General features: G+C 47.4%; 5 protein-coding genes across 5 annotated transcripts; 2 read left to right on the top strand and 3 right to left on the bottom strand.

Annotated features, from left to right (window-relative positions):
• Positions 1-72: 72 nt before the first annotated feature.
• Positions 73-1,707, top strand: L228DRAFT_222567 (hypothetical protein). Its single transcript, XM_018330302.1, has 3 exons — positions 73-636; positions 732-1,060; positions 1,137-1,707. Exons 1-3 carry the CDS (start codon positions 280-282, stop codon positions 1,240-1,242), a joined length of 792 nt encoding a protein of 263 aa, XP_018186078.1. The 5' UTR covers positions 73-279; the 3' UTR covers positions 1,243-1,707.
• On the bottom strand, positions 1,149-7,367 carry L228DRAFT_222564 (glycoside hydrolase family 18 protein). Its single transcript, XM_018330301.1, has 7 exons — positions 7,148-7,367; positions 7,003-7,089; positions 6,837-6,908; positions 5,266-6,781; positions 3,586-5,199; positions 2,073-3,521; positions 1,149-1,996 (listed from the first exon to the last, which is right to left on the bottom strand). The coding sequence occupies exons 1-7, from the start codon at positions 7,306-7,308 to the stop codon at positions 1,481-1,483; spliced, it is 5,415 nt and encodes a 1,804-aa protein (XP_018186077.1). The 5' UTR covers positions 7,309-7,367; the 3' UTR covers positions 1,149-1,480.
• Positions 7,368-8,073: 706 nt separating this feature from the next.
• Positions 8,074-9,414, bottom strand: L228DRAFT_249277 (hypothetical protein). The gene is made up of 3 exons (XM_018333061.1): positions 9,189-9,414; positions 8,980-9,072; positions 8,074-8,928 (listed from the first exon to the last, which is right to left on the bottom strand). The coding sequence occupies exons 1-3, from the start codon at positions 9,249-9,251 to the stop codon at positions 8,233-8,235; spliced, it is 852 nt and encodes a 283-aa protein (XP_018186076.1). The 5' UTR covers positions 9,252-9,414; the 3' UTR covers positions 8,074-8,232.
• A 1,416-nt stretch (positions 9,415-10,830) lies between these two features.
• On the top strand, positions 10,831-13,836 carry L228DRAFT_269826 (carbohydrate-binding module family 50 protein; the record flags this gene model as incomplete). Its single annotated transcript, XM_018335322.1, has 7 exons — positions 10,831-11,112; positions 11,171-11,301; positions 11,361-11,573; positions 11,634-11,972; positions 12,023-12,085; positions 12,148-12,551; positions 12,629-13,836. 7 exons carry the CDS (start codon positions 10,831-10,833, stop codon positions 13,834-13,836), a joined length of 2,640 nt encoding a protein of 879 aa, XP_018186075.1.
• Positions 13,837-14,092: 256 nt separating this feature from the next.
• Positions 14,093-15,832, bottom strand: L228DRAFT_249276 (hypothetical protein). Its single transcript, XM_018333060.1, has 2 exons — positions 15,200-15,832; positions 14,093-15,144 (listed from the first exon to the last, which is right to left on the bottom strand). The coding sequence occupies exons 1-2, from the start codon at positions 15,698-15,700 to the stop codon at positions 14,308-14,310; spliced, it is 1,338 nt and encodes a 445-aa protein (XP_018186074.1). The 5' UTR covers positions 15,701-15,832; the 3' UTR covers positions 14,093-14,307.
• Between the last annotated feature and the right edge of the window lie 1,813 nt (positions 15,833-17,645).

The following is a 17,645-nucleotide window of genomic DNA, read 5'->3' as shown; positions in this document are numbered from 1 at the left end:
TTGGTCTAAGCTATCTTGGACCCCAAACTCCCCGCCTTACCGCCTTCAATTCGGCTTCATTTCTGTGGACGGGAGCCAGGCATAGTCAATATTGCCAACAGACACTATTTTGGCCAAGACGCTTTTCAAGACCGACTCTCATAACTCTCAGCCCCAAAATGATATATATAAACCCCGGCCTGGGCCCTCTCTTTCTCATTCTCTCCTTTCTTACGGACGACCTCTGAGCTTCCGTGATTCTCAATCGTTCCCCGACACAGCTCATTCATTGAACCAAACATGGCCGGTGTAAAGCCTCAAGCCAGCATCACCCTGTACCGTGGCTGGACCGGGTCAGGATACTACGTCTGGTCGCCATTCGTGACGAAGCTCGAAGCGCGACTCCGTTTTGGTGGGCTGTCATATAAATGCGACGGCGGATCACCGATGAAAGCACCACGCGGCAAGATCCCGTACGTTGCCATTGAGAACGAGAAGTCATCTGCCCCGACGTTACTATGCGATACGACGCTCATTACCGACCGACTCGCCGAGGAGGGTATGCTGGGGGACCTCAATGCCAAGCTGAGCCCGACAGAAAAGGCGCAGGACTTGGCGTTTACCGCGCTATTAGAGGATAAGCTATATTTTTACCAGGTACTTTACCTTACCCTTTTCACTACCTAGATAGATAACTCAGTTGTTGTCGCATTCTTTATTAACAAATTCCGAACTTGGAACAAAAATTATAGCTCTACGAGCGATGGCAAGAAAACTACTACACCATGCGCCCGGGTGTGCTCCAGGCCCTGCCGTACCCCATGCAGCTCATTGTCGGATTAATCGCGTATCGCAAGGTCATGCAAACGCTACATGGACAGGGCACGTCGCGTTTCACACCCGAGGAAATTGACGTTTTCCGGCGAAAAGTATGGGAGAATGTCAATGCGCTTCTCGTCACCTCAAAGGCAAAGGCAAAGGCCGGCGATGCTTCGACCTTTTGGGCGCTAGGAGGAACTGGGCCGTCAGAGTTTGACGCCACGCTCTTTGGATTTATCGCTTCGGCGCTCGTTTGTCCTGCGTACGTTCCCTAATCACCATTTTTAGACCCGAAACCCTAAATGAACTGTTTAACTGACAATTGATTTCCGATAAAGAGGGCCAGAGTCTCAAAAAGTCATCCGAAGCTTTCCAGTGGTTGTGGAGTATGCGAAACGGATCCACGATCGATATTTTCCTGATTATGAGCTTTGGAAAGAGTAGTATAATTTTACAACGTCTTTGATTGTAACTATAATCCGCAATCCAGTGTGTATGATACATTGACGACTCGATTGTGGTGAAAAAGCGACATAGCAATTACTACTGGCTAAGAATCACCAAGCCGTTCTTCTGTAAAAAGTAGAGAAATATCGATCAACTGGTATATAATTTTCCTCTAGTCGCGATATCATCTAATTCTACATCTAATCAATTATCAAAGGTATACAAAATGGCAAGATCAGACCACAAGGCCGTGTCCGTGAGAGGCCTTGTGCAAGTGATGCTCGACATGCTTGGCATGATTCATTCCCTTGGGGTGGAAGTTGATGTCGTCCACCGGGATAAAAGTGTCTGGGTCATCGGACATTTCGATATTCTCAATCTCCCAACCGTTATAGTCTCCAAGACTGCGCTTGGCTGGGCCAGGGCCACCGACGAAATCGACCTTGCAACGATTGTATCCGGGGGAGCTGAATGCTCCATTTTGACGACTCTCAGTCTGTCCGTTGAAGCAATAGCCGTTGTAGCCGCCATCGAAGCGGTAAATGTCTGACTGGCCAAAAATATTAATGGCACAAGCAACAGTGGTCGCGTCCTGGTTAGGCCAATTCGCCGTCTGCGAGTAGGCTCTAGCATTTGAAATCGGCTGGGTACCCCAAGAAGAGGTGTCCTGCGGGCCCGAGGGAGTAGCTAGACCCATGGTAAAGTTTCGTTTGAAGGTATAACCAAGTCTAAAGTTAGATAAAGCATAGCGCTGGGTGTCAAAAGTCAGCATATAATATTCCCCTATTTCTCTCCTTGCTTTCTTCTATTATCGAGGAGTGACTCACATTATTATCTATGCCGGCTGCTTGAGGAATCTGGTTCGGGTAGTTTGCCGTCCGGCCGAATCCGGATTGTTGAACAGTGTTCCATGCCGTGTTAGTCTTATCCCAAGATTGCCAATTTGACGTCTGGGTGTTTGGATCATCCAGATATGCGACATTGGTCGAAAGTGTGCTGAGCATTTGGTTGCATCCACCCTGAAGGTTTTGTTGCCATACTGGGGCACACAACATTTGCGCTCCGGTAGGAGTTTCGTGGACATGGCCAAAGTAATCGCCACCTTCTTCGGACCCAGCAAAGGGAAATTCATCGCAACTGACATAGCCACCGCGGATATTCCCGAGCCCTACTTCGTTCTGGTAATTGATGTTCTCTGGAACACACGCTTGTTGTCCGCACGTTGCCGCACGTCTATCTTCTACCCTCGCAGTATTGGGATCCCAGGTGAGGACCATACCGTCGGTCGAAAGTGATCGGGCCCGATAGAAGTTACCCACGTTTTGACAAATTCCATCAACAGCAGTGGTTCCACTGGGTCCGGTAATTACCGTATTTGCAAACCAGGTGTGACAGTTGTAACGGAAATCCGGCAGAGTCCATCCACAGCCCGACGAAACAGCCCTTCGAGTCAGCTCATCGGACCTCTTGCCAGGAGCTGAACTGCCTGAATTGCTTGCAGTGCAATTGTCTCCCTTGGGGCATGTGAACAAAGTGGCTAGTGAGAAGGCCGAAACTTCGCCCTGACCGTTATCGTCGGTCGTAGATATATCATCTCTCGGCCTGAGCATAGAGTAGTTCCGACCTTGAGTCTCTGCCTCAGATATTTGGTCTGACCAAGCATCCGGATGACTTGAAATCTCTTCGTTCGTGATAGAATTCAAAAGACCCCTACGCGGCAGCTGAGGAATCCGCGGGAGGTCGCGCTTTCTTGTTGATGCAGAGGCAACATCTCCATCCTCATACAAGGTTATTGTCCTCGGAGAGTCAAACAAGAAGCGCGACTGCGCATTCCAGCTGTAAAAGGGAATGTTCGCATAGCCACCGAATCCGAGATTGTAAAGGAAGTACGCTCCATACTTGTAACTGGCGCTTGCTGAACCTGATGAACCAGAGCCTTGTACAGCTCCTGTCGCTTCAGCATGGAATCGTAGAGTATTGTTCATAAAGCCAACGAGTTGGGCGTCGACTAGAGTTGTGCCAAAAATACCACCTCCACCACCGATGCGGATGCCAAGATTAGCTTCAGGTGTGACCATGATGTCAAGGTCAGCTGAAGCCCGTACTGCAGCATCAAAGACGGGCACGACCTCTTCCGTCGTCGCGTCAGGGTGTTGCACCAGGTCTTTAATTGCCGAATCGTCGTCTGGTTCATCAGGCCAGTAAACCTCGGAGAGACCAAAATTGTAACGCGTTCCAATGTTCATTTGTCCAGCCACCGTTAAGACACCTTTAATCTATTAAAAAAGAAGATTAGTTGAAAATTTTTAGGGTATACATTGAAAAGAATAGGCTTCTTACTTGACCGTAAATATCCAAGGTTGGGCCCACAGCTGCTATTCCCTTAACGCTCAAACCCGGATAAGAGAGAGTGTCGACAAGCCTTTTTCTGTCCGAGGTATATTGCATCTGCGCGTATCCCTTGATGCTGAGGCCGAGGTATGCGGTTGGCTCCAGACCAAAATATGCGTAAGTCCCAGTGACTGCAGGAGGCACAATGGTGCCTGAGAAATAGTAGGCGTACGTTGCCTCCATGTTAACATAGGCATCCAGGTCGATATCTAAGCTGGCCATTGCTGTCGAAGACTGACATCCACGCTGCGCGTGGTACAGCTTAATGGTCTTGCGAATGGCCATTGATAGGAACCCCATATCCTTATTTTCAATTGTGTTCAGACGATTGAGCCAGTCTTTAAACGCACCGAACCAGCGCTTGACAATCGAGGGCTTTGAACTTTCAGCCATTTCTGTCTCAGAGCCTCGTTTCCGGAGCTTGAAGTGGGTTTCTTTGGCTGTATCGACTTTATATCTCCAATCACGGTAAGAAAGGTGTTCTTCGTTGACGGATCTCTTCCTTGAGTCTTTGCTGGCCGTCATCTCATCCCAGTACGATTCCAGATTAGTGTAGTCGATGCGCATATTGACTTGACTATCACGTTTGATCAAGTGGAAGTTGTAGTCGAATTTGACCTTGTACACTTCATTGCGGTTGCGATCAATTTGTCTCGCGCGAAGATGATGTACTGGAAGAGCGTGATCGGGGTCGACTTCCATTGAAACAATGCGAGCAAACGGTCCTTCTCCGACGTGGTCTGGCAGCCGAATAATGGTATCCACTGCACCCTTGTAGAAGACCTTTTGGCACCTAGGAGAGTCCATTGGGTAGTTGCAGTAAACATGAATGGTTTCTTCCGAGTGATCAAACGTGGAGTCAATGGTTGTCTGGTTCGACGTTACCAGCGATCGCTTGGCCATCGGAATATGCTCTTCACGCCTAGAAACAGTGAAACTGGAGGGAAAGTCATTGTCAAGCGATCCCTTTGGTCCGTCTAGCATGACAAACCCATATGGGTCAGCACCATAATCGTCCGATAGCTTGTGATCATTGACATTGTTTCCCTGGTTGTCGGCGTACGACCACTGGACATCGTCACCCGTCTCATCATAATAATCCTCCCAAAGGTACTTTGGATCCACTGGCCATTTGTTGTTATATTCATTTGGCGGGTCACAACAGTACGGGAATTCGGCGCTTTGTCCTGGACCAGGCGGGTAACCAGAACAATCCAGCATATGTCCACCGCTAAACTTGCCAGTACTCGGGGGATCCAACGCCCAAGTGATTGCTACCTGGGTGCTGGGACACTGGGAGGGATTGCATATCTTGTTAGGATCGTAGATCGGGTATCCATCTGGACCATTAACCATGTCATTGGACCAAGCACAGTTGGAGTACGTGTCGCTCGACGGGCAGCAAAAGGAGCGTGCCTGTCCCGGATCACATTGAGCACCGCCATCTTCGTCATAGCGCCAAGTTTGAAGGACGGAGTTTTTCGGGCATGTCGCACCATCGGTATCATCCTGACAATCTGTCCAGAAACATTCGTTGAGAACTTCGGCCGAGTCGCAACAAAGCTGTAGCATGCATCAGCATCAAGCAGAGAAGGTAGAATATGGGCAAAGGAGGAGGTGGTTCCATACGTTTCGGTTTCCCATGTAACACTGGCCATGCCCAAGAGGGTCAGTGTACGAATCAGTATTTAGGAGAAATTGGTCCGAGCCACAGGTTCCGCTGCAACCGAATTCACTTCGTTCGGGGTTACCATTCCACTGACAATTCTGCGGCATGGCCTGCGTGGGACAGCAAATGTAACGATACCAGCCTTCCGAGCAGTCCCCTTTGATAGTGTGATTGGGAGCTTGGCTAGGGGCATGCGCGGTCGAGACTGAAGTGTAACCAGAGGGACAGATTTGGTCAGGGCCTTTTTGACCCTTGGTACCGTCCGTGCATACAGGCGTGACAAAGCAATTTTGCCCAGTGTACGCAGCAAATTCGGAAGAGATGCCGGACTTTTCAGAGTCGGATAATTCGCCTCCAGTGATTAGACTATCCTGCATAGCATCCTCACCTAAAAGACCACCGAGTGCTTGATAGTCTGACGTATCCTGGTCAATGGCCCATATCATCAGTCCCGAGATGCAGTGGGAGGATAAGAATCTCTTCTTGTCTGTAAAAGATTGTTCGTCATCATACGAGATCCATTGCGTCCCGTCGTATGTCATATACTTGAGGGTAGCAGCGGCATCATAGTAGGTATTAGTATTGAGTGAGTCATTTCTCGATGCCACCTCCGCGTAAGACAAAATACCAGCTGTATTCGTACAATCTCCCGCGATACCGGCGGCCGAAAAATTGCAACCTGGCTGGTAGCAGTTGGGGTCAGACATGGTGAAAGACCGTCCATAAAATCCGAACCCCATAACAACATTGGATGGGTCAACATCATTGCGCCACAGGAGATCGAGACCTTGTTCAATCTCAGTGAGATTTGTATGACCTCTCAGATACGAGCCCGTCCACTCATTGTCTTGATCCCACATGCCGTGGATGTCATAGGTCATGACATTGAACCACGAAATGTAACGTTGAAGACCCGGCAAGTCGAATCCACGAAGATACCAATAGCTTGATGGTAGAGTAATGGTGGCTTCCCAGCCTGGATCTTCCTGTGCAAAACGCTCCTTAATCTCGGACATTAATAGAACATAATTATTGGTATCCTCAGGCGCTCCACCTCTATCAATAGCCGCAGGATATTCCCAATCAATATCCACGCCGTCGAGACCATACTTGTGCAGATATGAGACGAGGGAATCGATGAATGTTTGTCGATTGGTATAGGTAGAAACCATATCTGAGAAGATGTGCTGGGTTGGAGGATCATTGAAAGACCAACCGCCAATCGCAATGCTTGCGCGAAGACCTGCATATCGCTTCTTCAGTCGAGAAACTCGCGCCACCAAATCGCCCAAAGTGTCGATTATTTTGAAGTCCTCGTCTAGAGTGGCAAAGGCAATGTTAATGTGAGTGAGCGCGCCAGCGGCTATGTTTTCCGGCGCAAATGCATCACAGTTCCGCGTAGCCGACCATAATTCGTAGTAGGCAATCCGGCGTTTATAGTCCAGGGCATTTGTATTCTCCGAGCATGTTTTTACCCTTGCGAAATGGATAAGAATATGCCAGATATGGTATTAAGTTCAAGGGAACTTACTCGACAGGATCGCAGTTGCTTTGGCATTCTTTATTGCAAAAGTCCGAGGTAGTGCCACAAAAGCCGAATTCACTGACCAAAAAAAGAGGGTCAGAATCGCCAAAAAAATAAAATAAAATAGAACAAAGACCTTTTGTCCCTGTGGGCTGAGAACAGTATAATTTACCTGCAACAAACATTCAAAGGGCACTTTGTACCGGGGTCTGCGGCCCACTTTCCACATTCAGCCGTGGCATTACAGCTTCCCTGACAACTTTTGGAAAATATCAGCACTTGCTTGTGATGGAATACCCAATCCAAATTGTGCTTACCCATCACCGCAATACGCGGGGCCGAATCCGCAAGTTCCGTATGAGCTACAGCATCCGGAATGGCAGGGTTCCAAAGCAGAACACGAAGCATCATGCTGCGCAACAATGGCGCGAAATGAGAATCCCAAAAGGGTGAGAAATAATAAGAAATTAAAATGCATGATCAAAAGAGCGTTGTTAGTAACATTGAATGTGGCTGGAATATATCCCTCTTTCGCAGAATAGTTTGATAGAAATAAAATTCCAAAAAGAAAATAGGATAAAAAGAATGGTGAATACTAAATTAAGACTTCAATCTTTTCGTTAAAGAACGTGGATAGGACGAGCGTCCAAGCGGTGACCAAGCTGGAGATGGTCACACATGCAATGATATGGATGAGACGCGCACAAGAGACAAAAGAATGGAGGATGAAAGAATGAGCGGAAAAGAAAACTCTGAAAGATCCAAAGAGAATGAATGAGTACTGTGCATTTTTCTGGTGGAGATCTCCCAGCGCCTTATGAAGGATATCATGAGCAAGGAGCAGGGATGATATCCCTATCCTAGCATAATCTGAGCCCCCGGTTCATCTCTCAGCCGAGTCCGGCGGGGAGCCATGACAGTTGAAAGGGGTTGGCGCTATCACACGATGGTTGTCAAGAGCAAGAAGATGCATCAACATAGGCTGAGTGGAGCTGTGATGGATCCTTGCGACTGAGCCCATTGAGGACCGATGGCGTAAAAGGAGGCGGCGGAAAACAACAATGACTGCCGCCAAGACGACCGATATCCCTGAGTAGTGGGGTCAATTTTAGGCCGAACAAAATTGGCTCTCGGGCCGTGTGGGGCACTATGCAGGGTGTGGAGCAGGCGAGGTCGACACTAAAATCGGGGGCATTACTGGGTCGAGTGTGCTCGACAGAGACCAATTCGAAGTGTCAACGTTGTGGGGCTCAGAAAAAAAATTTCATTTTCTTTTTATGTTGTATAAGCTAATGGGAAGTCTGTATTTGTTTTCGGCCGAGCACACGATTTTTGACGGACCGACGACTTTCGTAGCAAGGCTGCAGCCATCTGTTTGTGTTAATGAGAGAGATGTAATTTTTCAACACTCCTCCGCGGAGAGCAAGCCTAATTCGCCGTCATGCTGATAAGCCGGCCCCACCTCACCATCAAGCCACGTGCCGCTGCATTCATAGATGCTGCCGTCCGAACAGAGACCAAACACCTCGTACAACTGCTCGGTCGTATCAATGCGCGTTTCTCGCACGACGCGGCCTTGATCGTCAAGCCAGACAATTAGCATCCGGCCATTGCCGAACAATGTTTCGCGATCTTCCACAAAGAAATGTGCCGTGACGTGGTAGTGGAGGAAGGCTTCATAATCCAACTCATCGACCTCCTCTTCTTTCCACTCGCGGAGAGCCTCGGCGCGAGCATCGCGAGTCTTCTTCTCTTTTCGGTCAAGGTCAGCAAATGGATCAGCGACTAGCTCGGGGAAGCGTGTGAAGATTCGATCCCAGTGCGACCCATAATCATACAAGGTCATATCGTCAAATAGACACTCATGACCTCTGCCATTAGTGATTTCCTCAATTGGTTGTTTCAGACTGGATAAAAGCTCCGCGTGCTTAGCATCCGATCCATTCTCGTAGCAAGTGCGCAGCCAGATAGATTTGTCCTTGTGGATAGTAGAGCTTAAATTACGTTCTCGTATGGTCTGCATTGGCTCCAAGATGGTCTCAATTTGCGTCTGGGTTGGTGACGCGAAACGCCCTTCGCGGATGGCTTCATGGTAAGGCTGTTGAGAGGGTGAATGAGAGTTCTGTCGACAAATGAGAATAAGACATACCTGTCTTCCACGGAGACCCAATTTGACATAATCTATGGCCAGACGAGCGCCTTGCGCGCGGGCATCTTCGGTGGAGCTCGGATCCCATTTCTCCTACAAGGTTGAGCATATCAGCTACAGCGGACCAATTCAACGAAGCTTTTGGCTGTCTCTTGGCAGAGACCGATGCCCTGAACGCTGAGCTGCGGAGCCGGACATGTGACACCTACTAGTACGAAGAGGTCAAATGGCAATTTGCCCCACTGAGCTGAATCTATCAACTGTGCGTCCATTGCTGATCCTCGGATATCAAGCTGAAAAAAACACTCGACACTTAGCCAGGGGTTGGCAAGGAAAACAGGGGAAAGGGTTTGAATTGCCGTGCAGAGGTGTTGGAAGTAAAGAAGATCGCTGCCATCTGACCTGTCTTTTAGTAGTGGAGTTATGGAGTCAGGTTGGTCTGATTGAGTAAGAGGATGTAAGAGGATGGTGATTGTGGGGCATAATTTCGGGATTGAGTTACTGTACCTGGCACTAGAACGACACTGCCAAGAGCCTCCGCTTTCCGGCTACCCTAAAGTAGTGAAGCTTGGGCCCCCAAATTCAGTTAAGGGAGGACCTGGAGGAAGCATCATTAGGCTGGCGGGTGTCTTCGGGGTGGCGCTGCGCATAACCGAAAGTACCGGAGTATAGTCCGCTCGCACGGATTTGTTTCAGAGCCCCTCCACTTGCTCGCTGTAGTGCCGTAGTGCCGTGGTGCGCTCTAATTCCGAGCAACCAGGTTCCATCTTTGGCTATGGCTGACCCACCACTTTCGGTGGCCCCCACAATCCAAGAAAATTTTCGGTTCGTGCCACTTCAGGGTCCTATAGCTTCATCGGGCTGACCGGATGGATTCATTCCCCTCCTACCAAGGTATAGCTCAGACATGATATCAATGTCAGTCAGGTATGTATCCCAGCTATTCATCACGGCCATTGCATTCCATCTTGCTGATTTAGTCGCTCAGGATTCAAAAGATATCATCGTCAATCATCTGGATAACTGCACATGCAGTTGCAGATGTTTCTCCGGATCTCCCAATCTTTGACCTGCCCCGCTCTCCTACTCCGATAGGGGAGCCATAATTATGTAACCAATGTCGCGGTGACGGGAAAGGCTGGACAGGGATTGCCACATGTTCTGACGTTCCAACTGCCTGTACCGAAATTACACCGCGCAAATCAGCACGGGCACAGGTCGTTGGGTGACACATAGTAACAGCTCCACCCGAATAATTTATTCTTGACCGAATGAGAAAAAGTGGTCCTACTGATGAAACTATAGCTAAGTCTTGGCGACAAATCCCCGCTACGGCAGATCTAATGACAATCAGCCTCTCTGCTAGAAGGGAGATTAACACGCTAATGAAGATCCGAGGAAGAGTCGGGCAGAGCGCAAGATACAACGTTGGAGTCCATGCTTTTTGTTCTCAGAAGACAAGGCCAGGAACAAAAAGGAATTCTACTTTCGGACTATAATCGCCCCACAATTGAAGCTTGAAGCTCAGGGGAAAAGAATGCGAGTCGCGCCCCTCCTTATGACCTGTACAACGTTCCTTAAACTGCTCCATATGGTCCTTCGTTCAACATTTGTGTGGAAGAATCATCCATATCCTCTCGTTCGTTGAGTCAATTGACCTTTACGCTCTTTCTTTGGGGTACTTTGATTGCAAATCTACAGTAACTGAATCGACTCTTGTGGAGTCTTCAGACACATTCTCTTGATCTCAAATCCTTATTTTGGAAACGTTCATATTTTTTTTTTTTCTTTACATTTTGGTCTCAAACGTGGTATGATTCTGTTCGCGAGGTGCGAGTAGGAAACGTGACAATGTTTTCGCGACGCAGTCATTCATCTTTCTCTCCCCAGAGTGGCTTCTCTCTCTTTTTGCTATCCGTCTTTTCTTTACTTTCCTTCTCGTGGGGTCTCCAGATCTGGCCAAACTCGTCATCGTTGCCAGACACGATTCCACAAACATGCCGTGAGGCCTTGAGTGCAAACATCACCTGCTCTCCGAGTCTGATATCGGCACAGTCAATCGCTCTGCAGTCACAGCTGAGCAACAATCTTTTGACAGAGTATTGCACGTCTTCTTGTCAAAATTCCCTCTTGGTTCGGGCTCTCTGCATTATTTTAGACTGACTCAACACAAACTAATGACTGCTTTCAGTCTTACCAAGCCAATATCCTTCAAAATTGCGGAAACGAAACCTATGCCTTCTCTGATACCACAAACCAGACTGGCTCTGCAATTGCAGACCCTCTGGTTTGGGCATACAATGTGGCGTGTACCACCGATTCGTATGTTGCGCAGAACAGACCTGGTTTATCGGCTGCACCTGAGCTGACTTTCTGATTAGCGACCAGACAACTTTCTGTCTTCCTGGGCTCTTTAACAGGACTTACTCTGCGTGCTCTAATTGCTTGCTTCGCTATGAAGCCAATCTGCTGGGGTCCAACTACGGACGCGCCATAGTGAATCCGGATTCGTTCTCCTCTCAGCTCTCATCGTGTAGCGTGCCAGCAACGAGCTACCCTTATTCGACTCCTGCATCTACACCTACTGCCACGTCGTTGGTCTTGCCATTGACCCTTCTTGAAAGGACAAAGTACCACTGACGATTTGCTCACAGGAATTCCACTGCTCCTACGGCGACGCCGTATTGCTCTGGTGATACATACACTGTCCAGTCTGGCGATACATGTGTTAGCATTGGTCAAGCCAATTCAGTAGCAACTGACCGTCTCATCTCTCAAAACAATCTTGATTACAACTGTACTACCCTTCAACCGGGGGATGAACTTTGCCTGGGAAGCACGTGCCAACTTCAGACTGTGCAGCAAAATCAAACATGCGATGATATTCTGGCAGATCAGCCATATTATCTCTCGCAGTTGATTGCATGGAACCCAACCATCCACAATAGCTGCGATAACCTAGGTATCATGGTTGGTCGCGGTATATGCATCTCGTAAGGAAGAAATGCTACTCCGGTTTGGCACCTTACTTACTATTTTACAGGCCTCCCGGCACTGCCTCCTGGGAGACTCCCTCCAATTCGACTGACGTCACGACCACGCCGGTGTAAGTGTTCTAACCATTATGCCAGCCAGAGACAAACAAATCAAAAGCTCATGTTCCACAAGCTCCTTCGTAGTGCCAACCGGCACTTTCGCACCTGCGCCGAACGCGACTACGACGCAGAATTTTACCACCTCGTGGTATGTGCCGACAGTACTCCCCCCTGTGCCGACGTCGAATTCAACCATGAACCAATCCACCGTGGATGCTTTGAACGAACGAACGGAATGGTGTCCCATCACTTCGGACGATGCGAGCCGCGGATTTGTTTTTGCAGACCTTCCGGAGGATTGCCAAGAAGCTGTAGACCCTTACTGTAACCCAGCTCCCACAGACCCCGTCCTCTCGTCAACAACTTTTGCCGCAAGTTGCTACCCGACATATTATTACAATATGACGAATACCGCAACTCCGACATCGACCACTGCCGGAAACACTGCACCGACTCAGACTGGCATCACGTCAAACTGTAAGTCTTATTCAAATGCCTCGTCTTACCGCCCCTGTGTCATTTGCATCCGTCGCTCATCATATTTGCAATTCTAGGCAACACATTTTACAACGTATCCAGCACCGACAGCTGTCAAACAATTGTAGACAAGTATCCGAATATTACTCTTGCCGATTTCTACTGCTGGAATCCTGCTGTCGGCTCGACTTGCAAATACCTCTACCCAGGATATGATGTCTGTGTTGGTGTTTCGTCGCCCGTCGCCTCCTGCTCGGCAACCTCTACATCAGTTTCACCTTCTGGCACTGGCTCAGCAGGTTCAACCCCATCGCCTCTCATGCCCGATACCTGGACCAACTGCTCCAAATATTACCAGATCAAAGATGGAGATGGATGCTGGGACGTTGAGCAAAACAATACTATCTCGAAAGACCAGTTCAACACTTGGAACCCTTACGTTGGGTCCAATTGTCAGAACTTCTGGCCGGGCTACTATCTCTGTGTTAGTCCACCATCCAGCAGTTCTTCTACCGCGCAATCTACTACGCCGACGTCGACCACACCAACAGCCACTTCTAGTCCTTCGTCTACCGTCCCATCCCCTCTTATGCCCTCGACTCGGGCAGATTGTCCACAATATTACCAGATTCAAGACGGTGATGGATGCTGGAACGTTGAGCAAAAGTATGACATCAGCACCGATCAATTCAATGCATGGAACCCATATGTCGGCTCGCAGTGTCAGAACTTCTGGCCGGGATACTATCTTTGCGTTGCTACGCCCTCCGGTGGCTCCTCCAGCGCTCCATCTACGACGACAGCTTCGCCAACCACCACTTCCGGTTCTTCGTCATCAACGGTGCCTTCGCCTCTTATGCCATCCACTCTGACGGACTGCTCTAAGTATTACCAAATTCAAAATGGTGACGGCTGCTGGGATGTTGAGCAAAATAATGGCATCTCGGCGGATCAGTTCAACTCGTGGAACCCATACGTTGGATCGAATTGTCAAAACTTTTGGCCAGGTTATTACCTCTGTGTTGGTGCACCCTCTGGTGCTTCATCTACGACCAAACCTACCACTACCACTACTCAGAGCGCCTCATCCACCTCGCCATCGCCAATTATGCCATCAAGCAAGACGGACTGCTCCAAATATTACAAGATCCAAAGCGGGGACGGGTGCTGGGATATTGAGCATGATAATAACATCACTGCTGACCAATTCAATGCATGGAATCCAGACGTCGGATCGGATTGCTCCAACCTTTGGCCTGGTTATTATGTCTGTGTAGCCAGTTAAGCCTAAGGCTCTCCGAAGACGTAATTGATCTGCTTTCCATAAGAGAGTATCATATAGAACAATTAGATATAATATAATGTGTCTGCTCTACAAGATGTAATACCTGCTCTTCCATGTACTTCGCTTTACTTAGGAAATAAATATAGATACCATATGGTCCAGAGACAAGCTCACCCAGACCCATGCTCCAATTCCATGGCATGGAGACTATTTCAATTCGACAGCAGCACGCATTCAATATCATCAAGTAGTAGGGCACAGGATTGCATATAGAGATAATATTTTGAATCAACCTGTTATAAGCAATTTCGAGAAGGGTCAATGTCTTGCTATTGAGCTATTGAGCACTGCCGTTTGGAGGGATAGATATAACAAAGAAAAGGTGCGATAGAAATCATGGTAAACTCTTGGGTGGGGGGAAGCTCATCGTCGGACCATAAGGAACATTCGCGTCCTGCTCCATCGTGCAGCTCAACTTTTTTCGTCCTGATTCTTGCCGACTTTTTCAATCCACACGGAGACATCTTTATCCATCTCATTTACCCGAGCAACTGTGAATGCAATCTGACTGGCTGTGTTGTTTCCGTCCAGTTTAAATGGCAACACGTCGGCCTTAGTTGTGGTAGGCTTTTGGGCCTTTGCATTGGGGAACAGCCAACTTGGGGCGCGAATAACTGGCTGATGTGCCAAATACTCGAGATGATCGGGCAAATCAATTATCTGCCGGCAGCACCAAACAAACTCACGCCATTCTTCGCCGTAAATATCAACAATGTCGGCAAGGAATCTTGTCGGGATTTCTGCATGAAGGATCCCGGCCCCACGTCCCCCCTCGTTCCTCACATGGGCATATCCTGCATACTTTTCTGCAATTTCATGCTGGCTGGTAAAGTATAGCCGGAGTTCTAGTGATGATAGGTCTGTCGGAGGGTGTGTCATAATCCTTAGAAGACCTTTTTTATTTGGCTCCAATGTTAAAGCTGATTCAAGTCGTACAAGATCCCCACCTTTATAGAGCACGATCGTTGGCTCTTTTGGCTTCTCAGGAGCAGCAGAGGATACATCGAGCTTAGTAGAAGAGAAGGGATCATCAGGGTCAAGCTTCGGCTTCTTTGTCGGAGATTCTTCGAACGATCTCGCCGAATACTCCGAGCCAACGGCTCGGGATTTATTCTTGCCCTTTACGCGCCCAGCTGAAGCCGGCATTTCATAAGGCTCGACAAACAATTCGGCAGAGGGTGGTGGAGAAGCAGGTCCAAACTCGCTCATGGTTTCGCCGCCAGATGAAAGGGACGGAAGAGACGTTATCTGAGATGGTTAACATCGAGCTGTTAGGGACAAGATGGGTGTTTGGCATTGGTACCTTTTGTAAAATTCTATTCGATATTGACTCAAGAAACTGGAAATCACACTGCATTGTTTCATTTATCCAGTAGTGACAAGTCTCGGAAAGCCTGATATCTTTATATTCCGGGGTCAAGATTGCCTGTCGGAGCCGTGTTTTTATCCCGATCTTGTTCATGACAGAAATCCAGTCGTCGTCTTCATCAACGGCATTTGGAAATGACCGCACCCATCCACGGACCATCCGCATGAAGTCGTTCATGTCTGGGTCGGGTCTTTTTTCGATTTTGAGCCACAATTTTTCAGCAGTTTCCTTTGTGAAGCCAAGATACTGTAGCGTCTCCATGCTTTCGATAAATTCAGGAATGACAATAGACTCTCTACTACTGCCCGAACTGATAGTTTTCCACGAGGATCCAGAGATTGATCGCCATCCCTTGATCGGTGTGGGCTTTGCAGGCAAACCAATACTCTCGAGGCGAGCCAATGCTTCCGCCGTCAGGGATGAAACCCTGGACATCTTGCTGGCTCTGACGATCTGAAATTGTATGTCTGATGCGTAGTGAGTGACAAAGAACGGGAAAACAAAACGAAGAAAATATTTGACAGTCAAGAAGTAATTCAATCTGTATGGGTTGGTACTGTCCGTGAGTCCTAATGAATTTAAAAGTTCCTGGAGCAACCTCGTGTCTTAAATACAGGTTAGTTGTACTACAGGGCAGAAACTTCCCCTTTAGGAAGGCCCGGAAGCGAAACGAAAGTATTGTGCCATGTAGGCTGTAGAATGGATAAGGGTAGCCTGCTAGGCTCCCAACCCAGCCCTCTACTAGGGTCAGGTTTGGGTAGTGTTTTAACAACTTAACTCATGGGCCTGGGTTGTCATTTAGACACCTATCTAACCTATGTAACCTAAGTTATACCTATAGATAGTCTAGAGTTAGGTTAACTCTTGGTATACTATGTTACCTACATGCCTTATATGCTTCCTTCATTCTTGCTTAGTCATACTATATTTACTATACTTCTTAATAACTTATCTAAAGCCTTCTAAATAGTCCCAAGTCGAAAATTCCGGTTCAGGTTTGCCAAAAGGCCAGTCGTTCAACAACAACCTTCGGAGGTGGAATTGGCTGAAAATTGCACCAAGTCTAATCCCAAGCTCCCTGAGCATCGCCATGCATTTAAAAATGGATTGCGACCGCTGGATCCTGATCTATGTCGCTCCAAAGTTGGGATTTTGGGGGAGATATCGTGGGGTTTGGGGATTTTGGCGCTAGAGAGAAGCGAGAGGGTACGTACTGAGAAAAAAAATACGGATTGGGATAGTGCAGAGGTACGTACTGAGAAAAAAAATACGAATGGGGTTAGCGTTTAAAAAAATAAAAATAAAAAATAAAAAAATTCATTTAAAAACATTTATTCTATTTATTTGGTCATGCGCCATCTCCTAAGACCAGATCACATCCCAGCTCTCAACACCAGGAATTTTCTTTCAAAAATTATTTCTAGTTTTTTCTGGGTCTTTGAAGATTTACGCTTCTGCAGTGATGCTCTCTGTAGAAAATTTGAAGCTGTGGTGGTGAAGATGGGCTGGTCCTCCATGTGGTGGTAAATTTCTTTTGGAGGTGGGCTCTCATCCAGCGCCTCAAACAGGCTCTCCAAAACATGTACCCCTCACCACTCAAAAGCTTCACCAACTATTTAAAAAATTCTATATATTTTTTTCTCTCTCTTTGAAGATTTATGCTTCTGCAGCTGTGCAACCTATGAGAAAAATGAAGATGTGGTGGTGAAGGTGGAGATCTCAAGAATGTCATGGTAAATTTCATGAGGGGCCTGCTCCCATGTTGCGCTCCCCATGGGAGGTCCAAAACATCCACTTCCTCACCACTCCAGGACCCTCCACCACCCTTTTAAAAGATTTTTTATTTTTTTTTTATTTTTTCTCTGTCTTTGAACATTTACGCTTCTGCAGCCCTTCCATAGAAAAAATAAATAAATATATCACTGTGAAGGTGGAGATCTGAAGAATGTCATGGTAAATTTTTTGGGGGGCGTCCCTTAAGTATAAGACCCCTAAAATGAGTTTCAAAACATAGGCCTCAGAACCACCCAAACACTCCAAGATCCTTCCGATTTTTTTTTTTTTTTTTTTCTTACTATGTCTTTGGGGATTTACGCTTGTGCATTCCTTCAACCAAAAAAAAAAAAAAATATATCATTGTGAAGCTAGAGATCTCAAGAATGTCATGGCAATTTTTTTGGGGAGCGTCCCTTAAGTCTAAGGCCTTGAAAATGGGTTTGAAAAACATCACTTTAAACCTTCTAGAATCTCTCAAAAATTCCCTTAAAATTTTTTTTTTTTTTTTTACCAGCGTAAAATATATAGCACTAGATACATTACAATAAATCATTCCACACGTTAGAAAATAATTTTTAAACTGCATATACAAGTTGGAATTTAG

This window comes from Xylona heveae, assembly GCF_001619985.1.
Source record: "Xylona heveae TC161 unplaced genomic scaffold L228scaffold_9, whole genome shotgun sequence".
Classification (NCBI taxonomy): domain Eukaryota; kingdom Fungi; phylum Ascomycota; class Xylonomycetes; order Xylonales; family Xylonaceae; genus Xylona; species Xylona heveae.
This window is presented reverse-complemented; position numbering and strand designations above follow the sequence as displayed.